The sequence below is a fragment of the Mustela putorius genome, unplaced genomic scaffold, assembly GCF_011764305.1.
Source record: "Mustela putorius furo isolate JIRA1106 unplaced genomic scaffold, ASM1176430v1.1 tig00003909_pilon_pilon_pilon, whole genome shotgun sequence".
Classification (NCBI taxonomy): Eukaryota; Metazoa; Chordata; class Mammalia; order Carnivora; family Mustelidae; genus Mustela; species Mustela putorius.
Window position 1 is genome coordinate 5,135,825 of NW_025422057.1, and position 14,096 is coordinate 5,149,920.

Genomic DNA, 14,096 nt, shown 5'->3' on the forward strand with positions numbered 1-14,096 from the left:
ATCGGTGGTGAGGGCAGAGAAGGAGAAAAGAAAATGGTGGAGGGTGATCTGTCAGAAGATGGTAGAGGATGAGGAGGTCACGTGTACCTGGGGGACAAAGGAGTGGCCAGCCATGCCAGGAGCAAGGACAGGTGTTTCGGGCAGGGAGAAAGTAAAAGCCATAAAGACCGCAGCAATGGTGGCCACTCCCACACCGTACCATCTGCCAGTCAGCACACAGGGCCCCGTCCCCACACCTGGTATCACTCAGGTGTCCGTGCTCGAGCCCAGAGTGAGAGCAGTGGCTCTTGCCCAGGCAGCCTCCCACAGGCACAATCTGGGTGTCTCACAGGGACAGGGGTCTGTGCACAGAGTCTTAGTGCCCTATGTCCACTGAGGGTTTCTGTCCAGGACCTCTGTTCTAGCGAGGACAGCAGGTGCTGCTTTCTTCTGGCCATCTCCTAAGACTCAATGGACCTTTGCTCTGTGTGAGCCAGAGCTGGCCAGATGACTGACCTTCAGACGCTGCCCTCTCCAGTGAGTTGTCTGCTTCAGATCAACCTGGTGACTTGGTGAGTTCCTTCCACAATGACAGAAGGCCCCCAGAGGACAACAGTGTACACAGCAATACGCATCATGTGTCTGCGAGCCAGGGCACACCGCAGATGCCCTAATCCTCATGAGTGACAGGAGGGGAGGGAGGGGCATGGCTCAAGGTCACTGCCAGCCCCACCAGGGGCATTTCCCGAGGGCATCAGTGGCCACACACGCTCCCTCTGTAACGAAGCCTGCTCCCGCTCCTGAGGGCAGCGTCTCAGTACTGGGGGGAAGGCAAACAGGGATCAGCTCGACAGACAGCGTCGAGTCATTCTGCTAACAAGAACTCAGATTCGATTACTCTGTGATTACATGGTTCCGCGGTGTGATAAATTGGTTAATAACAGGGTTCCCAATGTAGCGGCTTAATGGGAATTCAGTAATTACAGGTACCCGGAATCATACTGTTAGCCTAGGAAAGGCGAGCACCCGCCTGCCAATCTAATAACTCAAAACCTATCTGGGACCGTTGACATGGTTATGATCTGGAGAGCGCGCTTCCAGTATTAACATGCACCTGCTAAAATGACCCCTTTGTACCTAACATACCAGGTTGGATACCACAGGATCTCCCACACTCAACTGCACGGTCCTCTTTTTCCTTGTGAAAGGCCCGAGCTGAAGACTTCTCCGATGGGTATCTTTGTCACTGCTCGCTCTGGTTCCCATGATAAAATGAGGCATCATCAGATAATAAGGCTTACATAAGATCTGAATTGCAGCTTAAGAGTTTAGGACATGTTTACACTGACTTTTCTTTGCGGGGCAGGGGGAGGTTGGAAATCCTCACCATAATTCAGGGAGACTGTCAGGCGGGTACTTGGGGAAGCCCACATGGCCCCTGCAGCAACAAGAGGAAAAGGCAGGATGCTGGTCCTTGTTCCTCCTATGGCAGCGCATCACTGCACTCACAGTTCGCAAGGGCAGCTGCACGCCCGCCCTGCCGGGGAACCGTGCCTCCAGCATCACGTGCTCTAGATTAGCAAGGCACGAGCGTACGAGGTTTCATTCTGCCTCCTATAAACTGCAGCGTAACTCAAAAGGGCCATCTGAAATGAAGGGAAAAAAAAATAATTCTTGTTTTGGGAGCAGGGGTTAACTAGCCATAAACTTCTCTGACAATATTTTTAATTTTTCCAGTACTATTATAGTAGTCTTCGACGGTAAGAAAAATGGAACAGTGGATTTAAAACATAAAATGGTCCATTAGATGGGTCTTGAACTTGTTTTTAAAAGTCTGGATAATACAGCTTTGCTGTTTTGTCTTTCCAAAATGTCAAAATTTGGCTAGGATTAATGGTTCTCTAAATCAATAGGATTTCATGTTTATAAATGGTTTATGGCTCTACTGGATATAAAATGTTATGAGCTCATGTCTTATCATCATTGCTGAGCCTTTACTGAAATCTACTGACATTTAGTCGGCCTCCAGACCAGATGTGGAAGGAGCCCAGGGTGGAATTCTCCAGAGGCCTGGAGCGATGCGATGCCCACGTTCAAAGAGTTGGGGTACATGGGCAGTGAGAAGGGAGGCAAGGCTCATCACCACTGGGGCCATCACAGAAGAGTGTCACTGGACCAGGGCGTCCGATCCCCAAGCCCCAGGGGAACCCTAGAAGTTAGTCCCTTAGAGGATCAACAATGGGCTTCCCAAAGCCATGAGGGGAAGGAAGGGCCCCAGGCAGGCCACAGTATTCTGTGGAGAAATTTCCTAAGAAAATAATTTCTTGAATCCTGCCATTGTAACAGAAACATCGTCACTACTGCCAAAGGTACCTCATGGCTACACGTCCGCACACTTCGGCTTAAGCAATGTAATCGCAATTTTAGGTTATTTTCACTGCCAGGAAAACTTCCCTTGATCACCACTCAGTGACACTCAATGGCGCTGACCCCATAAACACTCCATTTCCCCCGAGGATGGATAGCGTGGTGCCTATTGTGTTGGCAGGCAATGAGATTTCGTAAGGAGAATGGAAGCCAAGGTCATGTCATGCCACCAACTGAGGCAAGATCCACGGATTTCTCTGATCTTGTGAACAGGTGCACGAGCCCAGGGCTCTCACACCGCTGCTCTGTGTGAGCGGGGAAGGCCCCCCAACACTCACACTTCTGATTCCCCGTTCATTCCATGAAGCACGTGTGTGGTCTACGGACAAGCCAGAAAAGGTTATTTGGATGACACCTTTCTCATTACAACACACACAGGCCATACTCTGACACCATTCATAAAACTGAGTGCATTCATGAAACTTCAAAGGCTCATCACAAAAGCAAGGAAGTGATTTTTGAAGAAAATGAACCTACTTGAGACAGCTCCCAGTGACACAGAGCTAAAATAGATCAGAACTGACTGCTCACTACAGAGCCATGAAATTACATAATAAACATTAACATAATGCAAACTGTCATCACCCTGGTTATGATGTCCTCACATTTTGTTGTCACTAAGGGGGATCTTTACATATGAAAGCTCAAGCACTAAGTTCTCCCCTCTCTCCTCTTCCCAGTGTGGAGCTGGACTTTAAGCAGCAAGAAGACAAGCTCCAGCCGGTTCTGAAGAAACTCCATCCTTTTGAGGAGACTCAGGTCGCACCTTCGCCTTACTCTCAGGAGCCCTACTCCGCGACTCCCAAGCAAAAATCCAAACCCGAATCTAAAAAGCACGGAAGATGGAAACTCTGGTTTCTTTAAAACTCATGGCGTGTGGAGTCTAAAGGCCGTCTTTAAAACCCAATGGAGTATGGTAAATCCTTTTCCAAAACAAACAGGATCGAGTGAGCTGCGGCGGCCTCTCGGGCGCCTCCCACTTCCCACCCCGCTTACCGAAAAGGCCTTTGTCCCGACAGGTAGTGACCAGAGCAAGGTAGTAGACGTCACACCTTGCGGGCTGTTCTCTGCCGTTCACGGATGTGGGATGTAAACTCTGAAATGAAGCTTATGTAGTCAGAGGGTAAGAAAAACGCTATGCCCCCACCCCACCCCCAGATCGGCAAGTGTTACATTATCAGCCTGCGAGACGGTGGGCTGTCACTCTGTACACAGCTAAAACTCATCATTATTTTCTAGCCTTTCCTTATTCTTTTTCTTTTTTCTTTTCTTTTCTTTTTTTTTTAATGAGAAGACAAAGCAAGCCTTATGTTTGCAAAAGACTTCATTTTTATGTTTAGTTTTGCAAATAAGCAGGGGGCAAGTGCCATTTTCAGCACATCAAATTCTGGAGAAAGCACAATTTTTTTAAGTGGTCGGAGACCAGTAAATAATCTCTAAAATGTGACTATATGTATATTTGCCTTCACGTGCTGTAGCGCTAAGCCAAGTGACCCCATCTCAGTGCCACACTGTCACCTCAGACTTAGCATTCTCTTCATCTCCAGACCTGCGACATGTTTACTGCTCATTTTCCAAATGGCCAGCAGCCAGGAGTCCCCCAAAGTCTAGGACATGCCTTTACTCACTGAAGTTGACAGGGTCAGAGCTATTGGACACTAAGCTTTCTTAGATCTCATTTTTAATCTTTTGGTACCCAAAGGCCAAATGATAAATTCTGGCAAGAATTTGAAAATACACATAGAGATACACAATAGATAACGCCGTCACCAATAAATCATAGGTGTTCTCTGCCGCCGGAAAGTGTTTCTGTGGATAAGTCTTTGAGACCTTGTTCATCACCAAAAACGCAGCCAGACTGTTTTTATACAATCCATTCTGCTCTGTCACCACCGTGGAAGACCGGACCATCTCAAAGAGAAGCCGCGTGTTTAGTTTAGCTGCCGCCAGCAAACTTAATGTCACCTACATCCAACCTATTAGTCAGTTGTACTCAATGACATACCTAGGGGAAAGCTGTGAATCAAATGTTTTTAGGTATTTTTTAAATAAACAGTGACACTTAGAGTTCTCTTTTGATTACACATTGCAATATAAATCTTAGTTCCTTTATTTTTCCACTCATTCTTTTGCACCTTTGCAATTATCTTTTTATAGAAATCAAAAGCCCCTTGTCTACGAATGACTTGGTCTGTCCATTTTTTGCTTTTCATGATAGGAAGTAGGGAATCTTATTTTGCCTTTTTTTTGTACAAGTAAAACTTTGAATAGTTTGTGAACATACCAGAAAACCTAGTCTTCAAGTTTCTGTCCAAAAGTTTCACATCTAACCTCATGCTGACATGGACACGTCATTGATTAGATGCCAAAAGGATGTCTACTTGCATTTTTCCCATTGGAGCTATTTCTTGCCATGCGTCTTCCTCCTCGCTCAATATCAAATCTATTTTAGTTCTAAGTGTTTCAATTCTACAAGGACCTAGTGATCAGCCATCAGACCCAGAATTGATCAAATGAAGAGTAAATTCTGTAAGCATTCTTTGGGGGTTACTCACACTATCCTGCAGATGTATCCTTTAATTAAAAAGAAAAACACGCATCTTTTGTGGAAACACTATGTGAGCATAGAAATCCTTGAATTATCAGTAAACAGAATTGAGAAATGTTTTTGTGCAAGGAAAGGGACACATTGATCCCGTACCATGAAGGAAGTGCAATTGTTTCATGTAGACAATAATTAAAAAAAAAAAAAGTGTTTCATGTATTTTATACTGTTTTTAACTAAAAGTTATAAAAATGTTTGCAAGTTATATCCCCTTGTGTTTTAAGAATCCCGACGATCTTGGTGAATTGAAATAAGGGTGTTAGCAGCTTTCTAATTAGTGCTATAAATCTGTCTCAACAAGAGGGCATCCTAGTAAACAGAATGACATCACCGTTTAAAAGCAGTCTAGATCAAAGAAAAAAAATTCAAAGTCAAAAAGGAAACTGAAGATAAACTAATTCCTATTTAAAACTATCTTCAGAATAGAAAAAAAATTTTTCAAAATCATTTCATAGTTTAATTGCAATGTGTCATGAACAGACGCCTATTCTTCTCTTAGAAAGATTTAAGTAAAAACTTTGATACAAAACCAAGGTAAAAAGTACAGTGTTCCCTCATATGTACATGTATACATGGCATTACGTATAGAAGTTAAATTATTATACTTGTCACTAAGTTCTTTATTAATTTTTAAATAAAAAATCAAAGGTCATGTTTTGTGTGGCTCTTAGACTTATTTCATTGTCTTGATAATTTGGGAAAATAGGAGTAATCTAAGAAAGTAATAATAAAGAAAGGATACTGGGGGTAAAAAGAACTCCATGCAGTGTTCAGGAGAGCAGATAGATGATGGTCAGGCAGCTGCCGGCTCACCTGGCCCGGCTGGAGAGGACAGGGCTGAAATGCAGCTCAGACTGTGCTTGCCAGACCCCGGGGCCCCGGCAGGAGCATCAGCCACCAGGAGGACTGGGCACAGAGCCCCACACCGGCTCACAGCAGGATATGGCTAACTTGTGTCATTTATAAAGAACCTCAGAGAGACAAGTGAACACATCAGTATTTCCAAGCCAAATCCTCTAACGGCTCCATGGAGACGGTGTCTCTCTAAATCAGCCACCAGACAGGTCCCCAGCCCCAGGGGATTGGTCTCCTCATTTTTGTCTGGGGGAGAAGGGAGGGGGAGTGAAAGATCCACACCCCAGCTGGGCTGAGTACCCCATCCCTCCAGCAGAGATCAACCCAATACTCATGCCCTATCCCAAGGGAGAGATCCACCTGGAAGCCTGGGAGCCGAGAGGTCTCACACCCTTTCTGGCTGTCTGCACTAACAGAGTCTGCCTGCCAGGATGCTGGGACCACTGAGGCTGAGACAGAGGCTCTGCGGCCTCACACGCTCACCAGGGAAAAGAAGAGATGGGCGTAACCCGTGTGCAGGGTAGAGAGGAAGACCCAGGCTGCCAGCCTGGGGCATCTGGGGAAAAAAGACTCCAGGTCCCATTCCCTCCTCTGAGCCACCTACAGGTGTTGGCTCTACAAACTAGATAGGCAAAGGGCTTTCTGCCTCGTGGGTACTTTCCGAGTGACTGGTTTGTGACCGCCTCCAAGGAGGGGTCCCAGGGTCTCTGCATCTGCTCCTTGGATCTCAGGCCCGCCCCCAATCACAGCGGAGTGTATATAGGGAGGAAATCAAGGTGTGGGCAAACCTTTCTAATTTGCAAAGGGTACAGGAAGTGGGCAGGGCTGCCGAGGTGTCCGTTGCTGGGGAGACGGCAGTCACAGTCTATCCGCCAGCACTAGCTGCCTCAGACAGTACCCACGAGCCTGGCCGATGACGCAGGGACTATGGTCGCCCGGCAGAACTGAGGTACGCAATCCTGGGTTACAACTCAGAAAAGAAATCAGAGTGCCGGCTTTGTGCCTCTGGAGAAGAGAGCACCAGGTCAGAAGCGTATCCATCCGTGCCGCCTTTTACAAAGCCCACCACCACCCGACTGACCCTTCCAGAGCATTTTTATCAGCAAGTAAAATTTGACTTAATTACTAAGTAAGGCCATTCTGTCAGCGCAGTGTCACCCAAAGATCACAGCATCTGCTTTCCCTACTGAAATACGTCCTTTTATCTAGAAAAACTCTCTCCCTGACACATCTGGCATGAGATACATGTGCGACCAATTTATTCACTGCAGGAGCTACAGGACTCCGAGAGCGCGTTCCATGTTGTGAATCGGCGTCAACGAGTCGTGCTGTCGCATGCAGCATATGTTTTGGCCTATTGAGAAGGGCATGTGAGGGCAGCATATCGCCTTCTAAGTAGCTCGATAATTCACTGAAGAAACCTTTGGGGTTTACTATGAATATGCAAGAACTACCCAGACTATTTTCCTCAGGCAGTGACATGAGTTTTCTCCCTCTGCGGTGAATCCACAGTCAGGGACCAACCTTGAGAAAACACCAGAAATGTGAAAAAAGCAGAAAGAATTGCGGTACTGATACCAAGTAAAATGAATATATACAGAGCCACAGGAGCTCGCATGCACGCGCATGTCAGGCTATGCTTTTCTAAAAGCCACGAGTCTTCAAGGTAGATTTATTGGCAAACATACCGTTTAAAGACACATCTTATGACGCTCATATAGAAGAGGGAGACATTTCGAACTTTTATAACATATTACTTTCTTTTGCAAATAAAAATTAAGAACAGAATTTTTTAAAAAGCACAGTCGTATCTCAACTCCTTTAGAGCAAACATCACAAAAATGAACGTTCGTGCATGGGGACAAAATACATCTTGGTGAAAATACAGTCAGGAGTCTTGGTAAAATGGCTCTCTTCACTGGGAGGCCAGTTCTAGAACACTCTTTTCCAAGTGAAGAATCATGTCAGCTCCTTAAAAGTTACCGAGGCCCAAAGAAAGCATCACCAACAGCGTCTCCCCCACCAGCGATGCAGACCTCACAATAAACCGCACCCCGGCCCATCTGTGTCGCCCTCAGTTGGCGCTCGAGGCGGAGACAGAACGAATTCCATCACAGGAGTGTAGTGAACAGGTGTGCCAGTCACAAGAGCAAGGAGACAACGCAGGCACCATTTCCCCCTTTCCTAAGGCCTCCTGGTGCATCTTGTAAGGAAATCAGTCCTTAGAAAAGGCCCACAGTTTCATTTTAGTGAATTAGCAATTGCCAGTCTTCTGGTGGGTATCCAGGCCATAGAAAAATCTTTAAAAGTCTTTCTCACTCGATTACACTTTTAAAGGACCATTAGCAGCATGTAAATCGGATCGCTGGGAAGCAGCAGCAGCACCCTAATACCACAGGAGGAGGCACAGCCCGCGGATGGCTCTGTTGGTCTTCCCTCAGCCCAGCTGTGTACAAGTGCTGCATCCCGGCAAAGACAGACGCGAGCGGGGGAGGGGCAGGAGGGCTACAGCTCACCCCGCAGAAGACAGGTCAGGCCGCCTGTCCACAAACAAGAACGCCTAATCCGGCCCAGCTCAGAACCATAGACCACAATGAGGAACGCCTCCAGACCCTGAGGGCCTCAGAAACTTCAAAAAGGGAATAAAAAAATAAAATCTGAAATTGGACGATACAAAACTAAGCATGTTATTCAATGATTCCACAGTTTGAGACCCCAGTGGAATAAAGATAAAAATGGCATCTTGATTCTGTGGCAAGGTCATTACAAGGTTACCAGGTCAGGGCCTGTTTCAGGGATCTATAAGATCTACACTTCTGTACTTTGCCAGATGCAATTTTGTTAAAAAAGTATGATACTTAGGAGTATGGCACATTTTTATCCTATGCATGAGATGCATTCTAATAGCTCACTCTCACACAGAATGCTGAAAGGTATAAAATGAACTAAAACAAACAATACACAATCAACTGTACAGTGTTTAGGAAACACCACAGCACAGACACAGATGAAAGAAAAGGCTCGGGGCACCTGAGGAGCTCAGTCGGTTAAGCGTCTGCCTTTGGCTCAGGTCATGGTCTCAGGGTCCTGGGATTGAGTCCCCATTGGACCCCTGCCTGCTCAGTGGAGAGTCTGAGTGTCCCTCTGCCCCTCCCCTGCCCCTGCTCTCTCTCTCTCAAATAAGTAATTTTAAAAAAATTTAAAAAGACTCACACTATATATCACAGATTCTCCCGTGATGGACAAGTCCCTCATTTCTCAATTCCATACATAAATAGGTGGGAAAACCGACAGCCCACAACAGCACTCCCAACTGACAACATTCTGATGGAAACAGAGGCCACATTCCGGGTATCATTGTTGACAGCATCGTGGAATAAATCATTACATGAAGTAAAACTATTCAACACTTTTTTAATCACTTTAATTTTTAAATCCACGTGCAGTGATGACTTGGAATCCTCAAGCTGACTCATCGTTACAGCATTTCCATTCCATTTATGCAACAATGAGTAGCGAACACATAGGGACAGAAATCCCCATGTTAAACTGGAGTATTACAGCATACCCACAACAGGTCTGAAAACCACTCTCTGCTCTTTTCTACTCTAAAAGGTCCATTGATTGAGTTTTTGATCCATTGTGTCATGGATATTTCTCTCTCCACATCTTCGTCTAATCTAAACTCATAGAACAACAACAGTGACATTGAGAAACTGACGCATCAATCTGCACCTGAGCAGATCAGGAAAGCAAGGTCAGGCACACAGAGTTAAGACAGCGTTTCCGTCTTCCCACTCTGTGGACATCACAAGGGCTCATGGTTCGTTGAGGACTTGAAGATTCTTCTGAAGAACTTATTTTCAAAGGTAATCATCCCTCATGAAAACATCTTGATGCCGCTGTCGCTCCGTGAATAATGATCGCTTTTTCAGAATTTATTTTTTCTTTTGAGATTCTTTCTATGACGTCCTCGTTTTACAAAAGGAATCTCTGGACTCCTTTTACAGATATTGAAGATGTTGGAATTGGGAAGAGTCAGCTTAGGGCCTACTTCCCCTTCCTGCTTCTAGAAATGTCTGTTGGAGAAAGTCAGGATGGTGGCGGATGGGTCCGGACATGGGTGGTTGGCCCTGCACCCCTGTTCCCAGACGGGGCCTTGAACCCCTGCCAACTGGTCCACAGGAACAGGTCCCCAGCTGGGGTGAGACTGAGTGTGGGTTCTCACTGTCATCCCTCCTTCTTCAAACACGCATGGGTCTTTGTCAGGAACTCCTGAGGGGTTTTCTGAGCCCTTAGATAAAGGGGCACCGAACCCTCCCTTGAACCTCCAGGAGATCCTAGTGTCCTAGTGTTTGGCCCATGGAAATGACTTAAAGGTGCTAAATGGAAAGACGTGCACTTGTTTCACTGGACAGCTGCCTCCTTACCTAGGATGAAGACCCGGGAGCGATTCACAGTCCCGCTTGACGCCTCCCAGATGCCACTGAGATGAGTGCCCCACGTATCAAACTTGCAGAAAAGACTAGGAGAACCAATGCCAGCACCAAGCCAGAGTGCCAAATCACAATTCCCATGCCAGCTATGACATCTAGACCCATTTCTTATGTCTCTGTAGGACACTTTCTGCAGTCCCATAAGCACAGTCAAGTTGAAAGTTAAATGAGAATGCTCCCACTCCTCACATGGCAGCCAGCACAGACGCTGCGTGTCGGTAACGTGCTGCTGCTATGATCACCGCGAGGGCCACCATGCCCGAGATGAGAACTTTCCCAAGGCAACCAAGACCACATGGTCTGAGAGAAGACATCACACTCCACCTGCTCTGTTCAACCTTTGCTAGATCCACTGATTCAAACCGCCTTGCAATCTACCCATATTCTAGGCACCGCCCAACCTTGTCCTCCTTGTGCACAGAAAAACGTGAGCTCCTCTGCTCCTCCTCATCCCAGCTTAACTGCTTGCCAGCAGACGATGGCCCCAGTGAACACCCTGCCGGGGTCAGCGCCCAAGCCCCGGAACTATCTCCTCAGCTCACTGGCCTGAAAACTGGCCACCACCCCCATCTGCCCATCACTTACTCCCTGCCCCCCACAGTGCCATGTCACCCCCACCTCTGTACTCCAACCCATTCCGCCAGTTCCGCCAGATGAACTTGGTTCAACTTCAAACCACACATCATCCATCCCACCACAGGGCCCCTCAGAGGTCCACAACGTGAGAGTGTTCCAAGGACACCCATGGCACAACCCCAGGAAGGCGTGAGGACCCGCCCTTGGGGGTGACCCTGCAACGACCTCACATCTTACTCCACGGGACTCCGTCTCCAACCACCTATTCAAAGGTGTTACAATTGCAGAAAAAAACCACGATAAGGTAGACAAGTCTACTACTGCAGAATAGTGGAAAAGTCCACTGCAAATAAAGCCAACTTACAGGGAAATATTTGATTTCCTTATTTATAAATGTGATCGTCCAAACCCAAATGAGACATACCTTAAAAAGGAAAATCTGAACACAACACATGTTGAAATTCTGAAGCATAAAGTAGGTTATTTCACTGGATGGAAACATACTAAGGCAGCAGTTGTCCCACTTCTGTGCTACCCATCTGTGATTTCACCAAAACCACATCCTTTACTCCTGCCAGCCACAGAAACCAAACAGTCCAATGCTACCTGTGTTCCTGCCTTGCTGCCTGAACAGTCCTATATGTCCCCTTACTTAACCCCCTCCCAGGATGAGCAGAGGGAACTATGGTCACACAAGGAAGACCAATGTATCTGGTCTGGTTTCCAGTGAAAACTCTGTAACTGGATGTGTTGCTCCCGGATTCGAAAAAAAAAAATTTTCTTTTTGAAATGCCATCAACCGAATTTAGTGAAATGGTAACGGGTACTAGAAATGAGGGGAAATAAAAGGACCTACGTGTGCATCTTTTGCCTAAGAAACCAAACTTAAAAGTAATGGTTGGGAAGGAGAATGGTAAATTCAGGGGGTGGGGGGAGACCATAATACAAAGCTTGAAAAACTGGCTAAATGATTGGTAAAACTTTCTGTTGAAGTGAAGCATCTACAATATCTGAGAGCAGACAATAAAATAGCTGGTTTGGAGCACCTCAATTACTTTTTAAGGTCCTTCATAAAATTTTATTAATGGCTCCTTAAATGTACATACATAGAAAGAAACAGCCAGAAGAATAAAGACTTAAAGAAAATACATATCCTTCACTGGAAGTAAATTACGAGTCAACTAGAATCAGAAATTTCTGTCTCCAAAATGTTAGGTTGCTGACCCTTCAACTCTGACACTTGGTTCCAGAACCATGGAAAATCAACCTATTTTATAGATCAGACTATAAATAAATGTACGTCAGCTGCTTGCTACAATGCAGTAAAATAAAGGCAGCCGGAAGAGGAGGTGGACGACAGTGACATGCCTGAGAAAGACGGCCTTGGCCACCACTGCACACCCAAGCACACTTCACTGAGACTTACGATGAGCTCGGAATCCCGCCCCATGGAAATGACGGTTCGGTTCACTGTCCGGAGAAGCTTCTCCATGATTATCTGGACATGCCTCTGAGTTGGCCCCTAGAGGAAGACACACCAGTAAAAACCAACACCCAAGACAATCATTAGCATGCAAGCCCTGGCGATTGTCACTGAATCCATTTATCCTGGAAAAAGTAAATCAATTATAACCCTTAACAAGATGAAGAATGGCCCTTGTCAAAGGCAAAAGCCTTCACAAAGAAAACACAAGGCATCTTATTAATTATAGACCATTAGTGGTAATTTGTTATATAATCATAGTAATTTAATTTAAGCAAACCTTAAAAATAAAACCAATCTGTGTAAATAATATAATGTTTATGATCCCTAATTAGCCCACCAATTAGTTTTTTAGAGATACTTGTCCATCTGTAAATGGGAAGCAAGACTGAATAACCTGGGGAACGACCGCTGGGAACACAGCACCTGTATTCTAGCACACTATCTAGGACTCAGACGCCCCCAACTTTTTTCCATCAGTAAGAATTTGCCCTGTATTTTGTATGGGACAGGATTCTTGATTATTCTTCTTGAACTTGGAACTTGTTTACATATGTCCTCCAGGTGCTCACACACAAGGCCAGGAGAGGTACCACCTCCACGATGAGGTTGGGCCACACAGCTCCTGTACTCCCAACCTTCTCCCCTTTGAGAAAAGGGCAGGCCCTGGAGTGGGGCCACCAGAGGCTAGCTGTTGGACGAAGGTGTCTACAACCTTGCAAAGCAGCCCCCTGGAAGAGCTGGCGGGGCCACCGTTGCTATGAAGTGATGTAATCTCACCTCTTCCTTCAACAGCACTAGCCAGGCTCTGGAGCATGAGCCCATGCAGGAAGGAAGTGGGCAGGACAGGTACATGTGTGTGTTGACCAGGAAGGTATACAGAGGTCATGTGGGGGAGAGCAAAGATTAAGCCCTGCTGACCTTAAAAACCTGGCCCATCTGTCTCCTGCTGGAGGCACAGATGGATGGACAAGGACCTGTATGCCTTTCCAGACACACCCAGAGACTCAGTGAGTTCCTAAGTGTGTGCGTGGGTGCACAGATGTGTACGCTGGAGGGGTTGGGGGGTATGTTGGGGACGGGAATCCAGAGAGTCCGATTTTCCACATGTACCTGCACCAACTTCTGATTAAGAAAAAAGCTCAGGGAACTAAGCATATAATTTATAAATTCAAAAGGAAACACCGTTTAAAAAGAAAAAAAGTGCTATCTAAAAAAGCACAGGAGGAAATTACTTGTTAGGAGAGGAATGTGGGAACAGAGGCAGAGAGCCATTCTCAAAACTCTCAGAAGCATCAATGACTTAAAAAACAAAAACAAAAAGTAAAACAAAACAAAAAGAAACCCAAATCTCAGTGCCTGCATTATTCTAAACTAAGAAATGGCATAAAGAATATAGATAACTAGCCTCCATTTGTTTATTTCTAATTTTTAATATCAAAGCCATTTTCTGACCTTAAAGATTAAAACACGTCTTGGGGAGGCATTCACCCAAGAAGTCACGGGAAAAACTTGAAAGATTTTTAACTTGGAAGAATACACATTTTCACGTTAGTATCACACTTTATAAATAAATACACACGATTAAAGGATACCACTCAACGGAGAGAAAGGCTAACCCTTAAAAGTAAGGTCATTCCTTCTGAAATAAATTCAAAGCACCTTTGTGCAGTGA

At 45.8% G+C, this 14,096-nt stretch overlaps 2 protein-coding genes across 5 annotated transcripts in view; one reads left to right on the forward strand and one right to left on the reverse strand.

The window, feature by feature from the left end:
• INSYN2A (inhibitory synaptic factor 2A) overlaps positions 1 to 5,663 on the forward strand; it is a 57,615-nt gene extending 51,952 nt beyond the window's left edge. For both annotated transcript variants that reach the window (XM_004751722.3, XM_004751723.3), the window contains one exon: positions 3,087 to 5,663. In XM_004751722.3, the coding sequence (XP_004751779.1) occupies positions 3,087 to 3,270 (184 nt within the window). In that variant the 3' untranslated portion in view covers positions 3,271 to 5,663. The remainder of the gene's footprint in view (positions 1 to 3,086) is intronic.
• The window catches only part of DOCK1 (dedicator of cytokinesis 1), a 497,269-nt gene that overhangs the window by 296,111 nt on the left and 187,062 nt on the right, over positions 1 to 14,096 (reverse strand). For all 3 annotated transcript variants that reach the window (XM_045068856.1, XM_045068857.1, XM_045068858.1), the window contains exon 27: positions 12,365 to 12,460. In XM_045068856.1, coding sequence (XP_044924791.1) covers positions 12,365 to 12,460 — 96 coding nt within the window. The remainder of the gene's footprint in view (positions 1 to 12,364; positions 12,461 to 14,096) is intronic.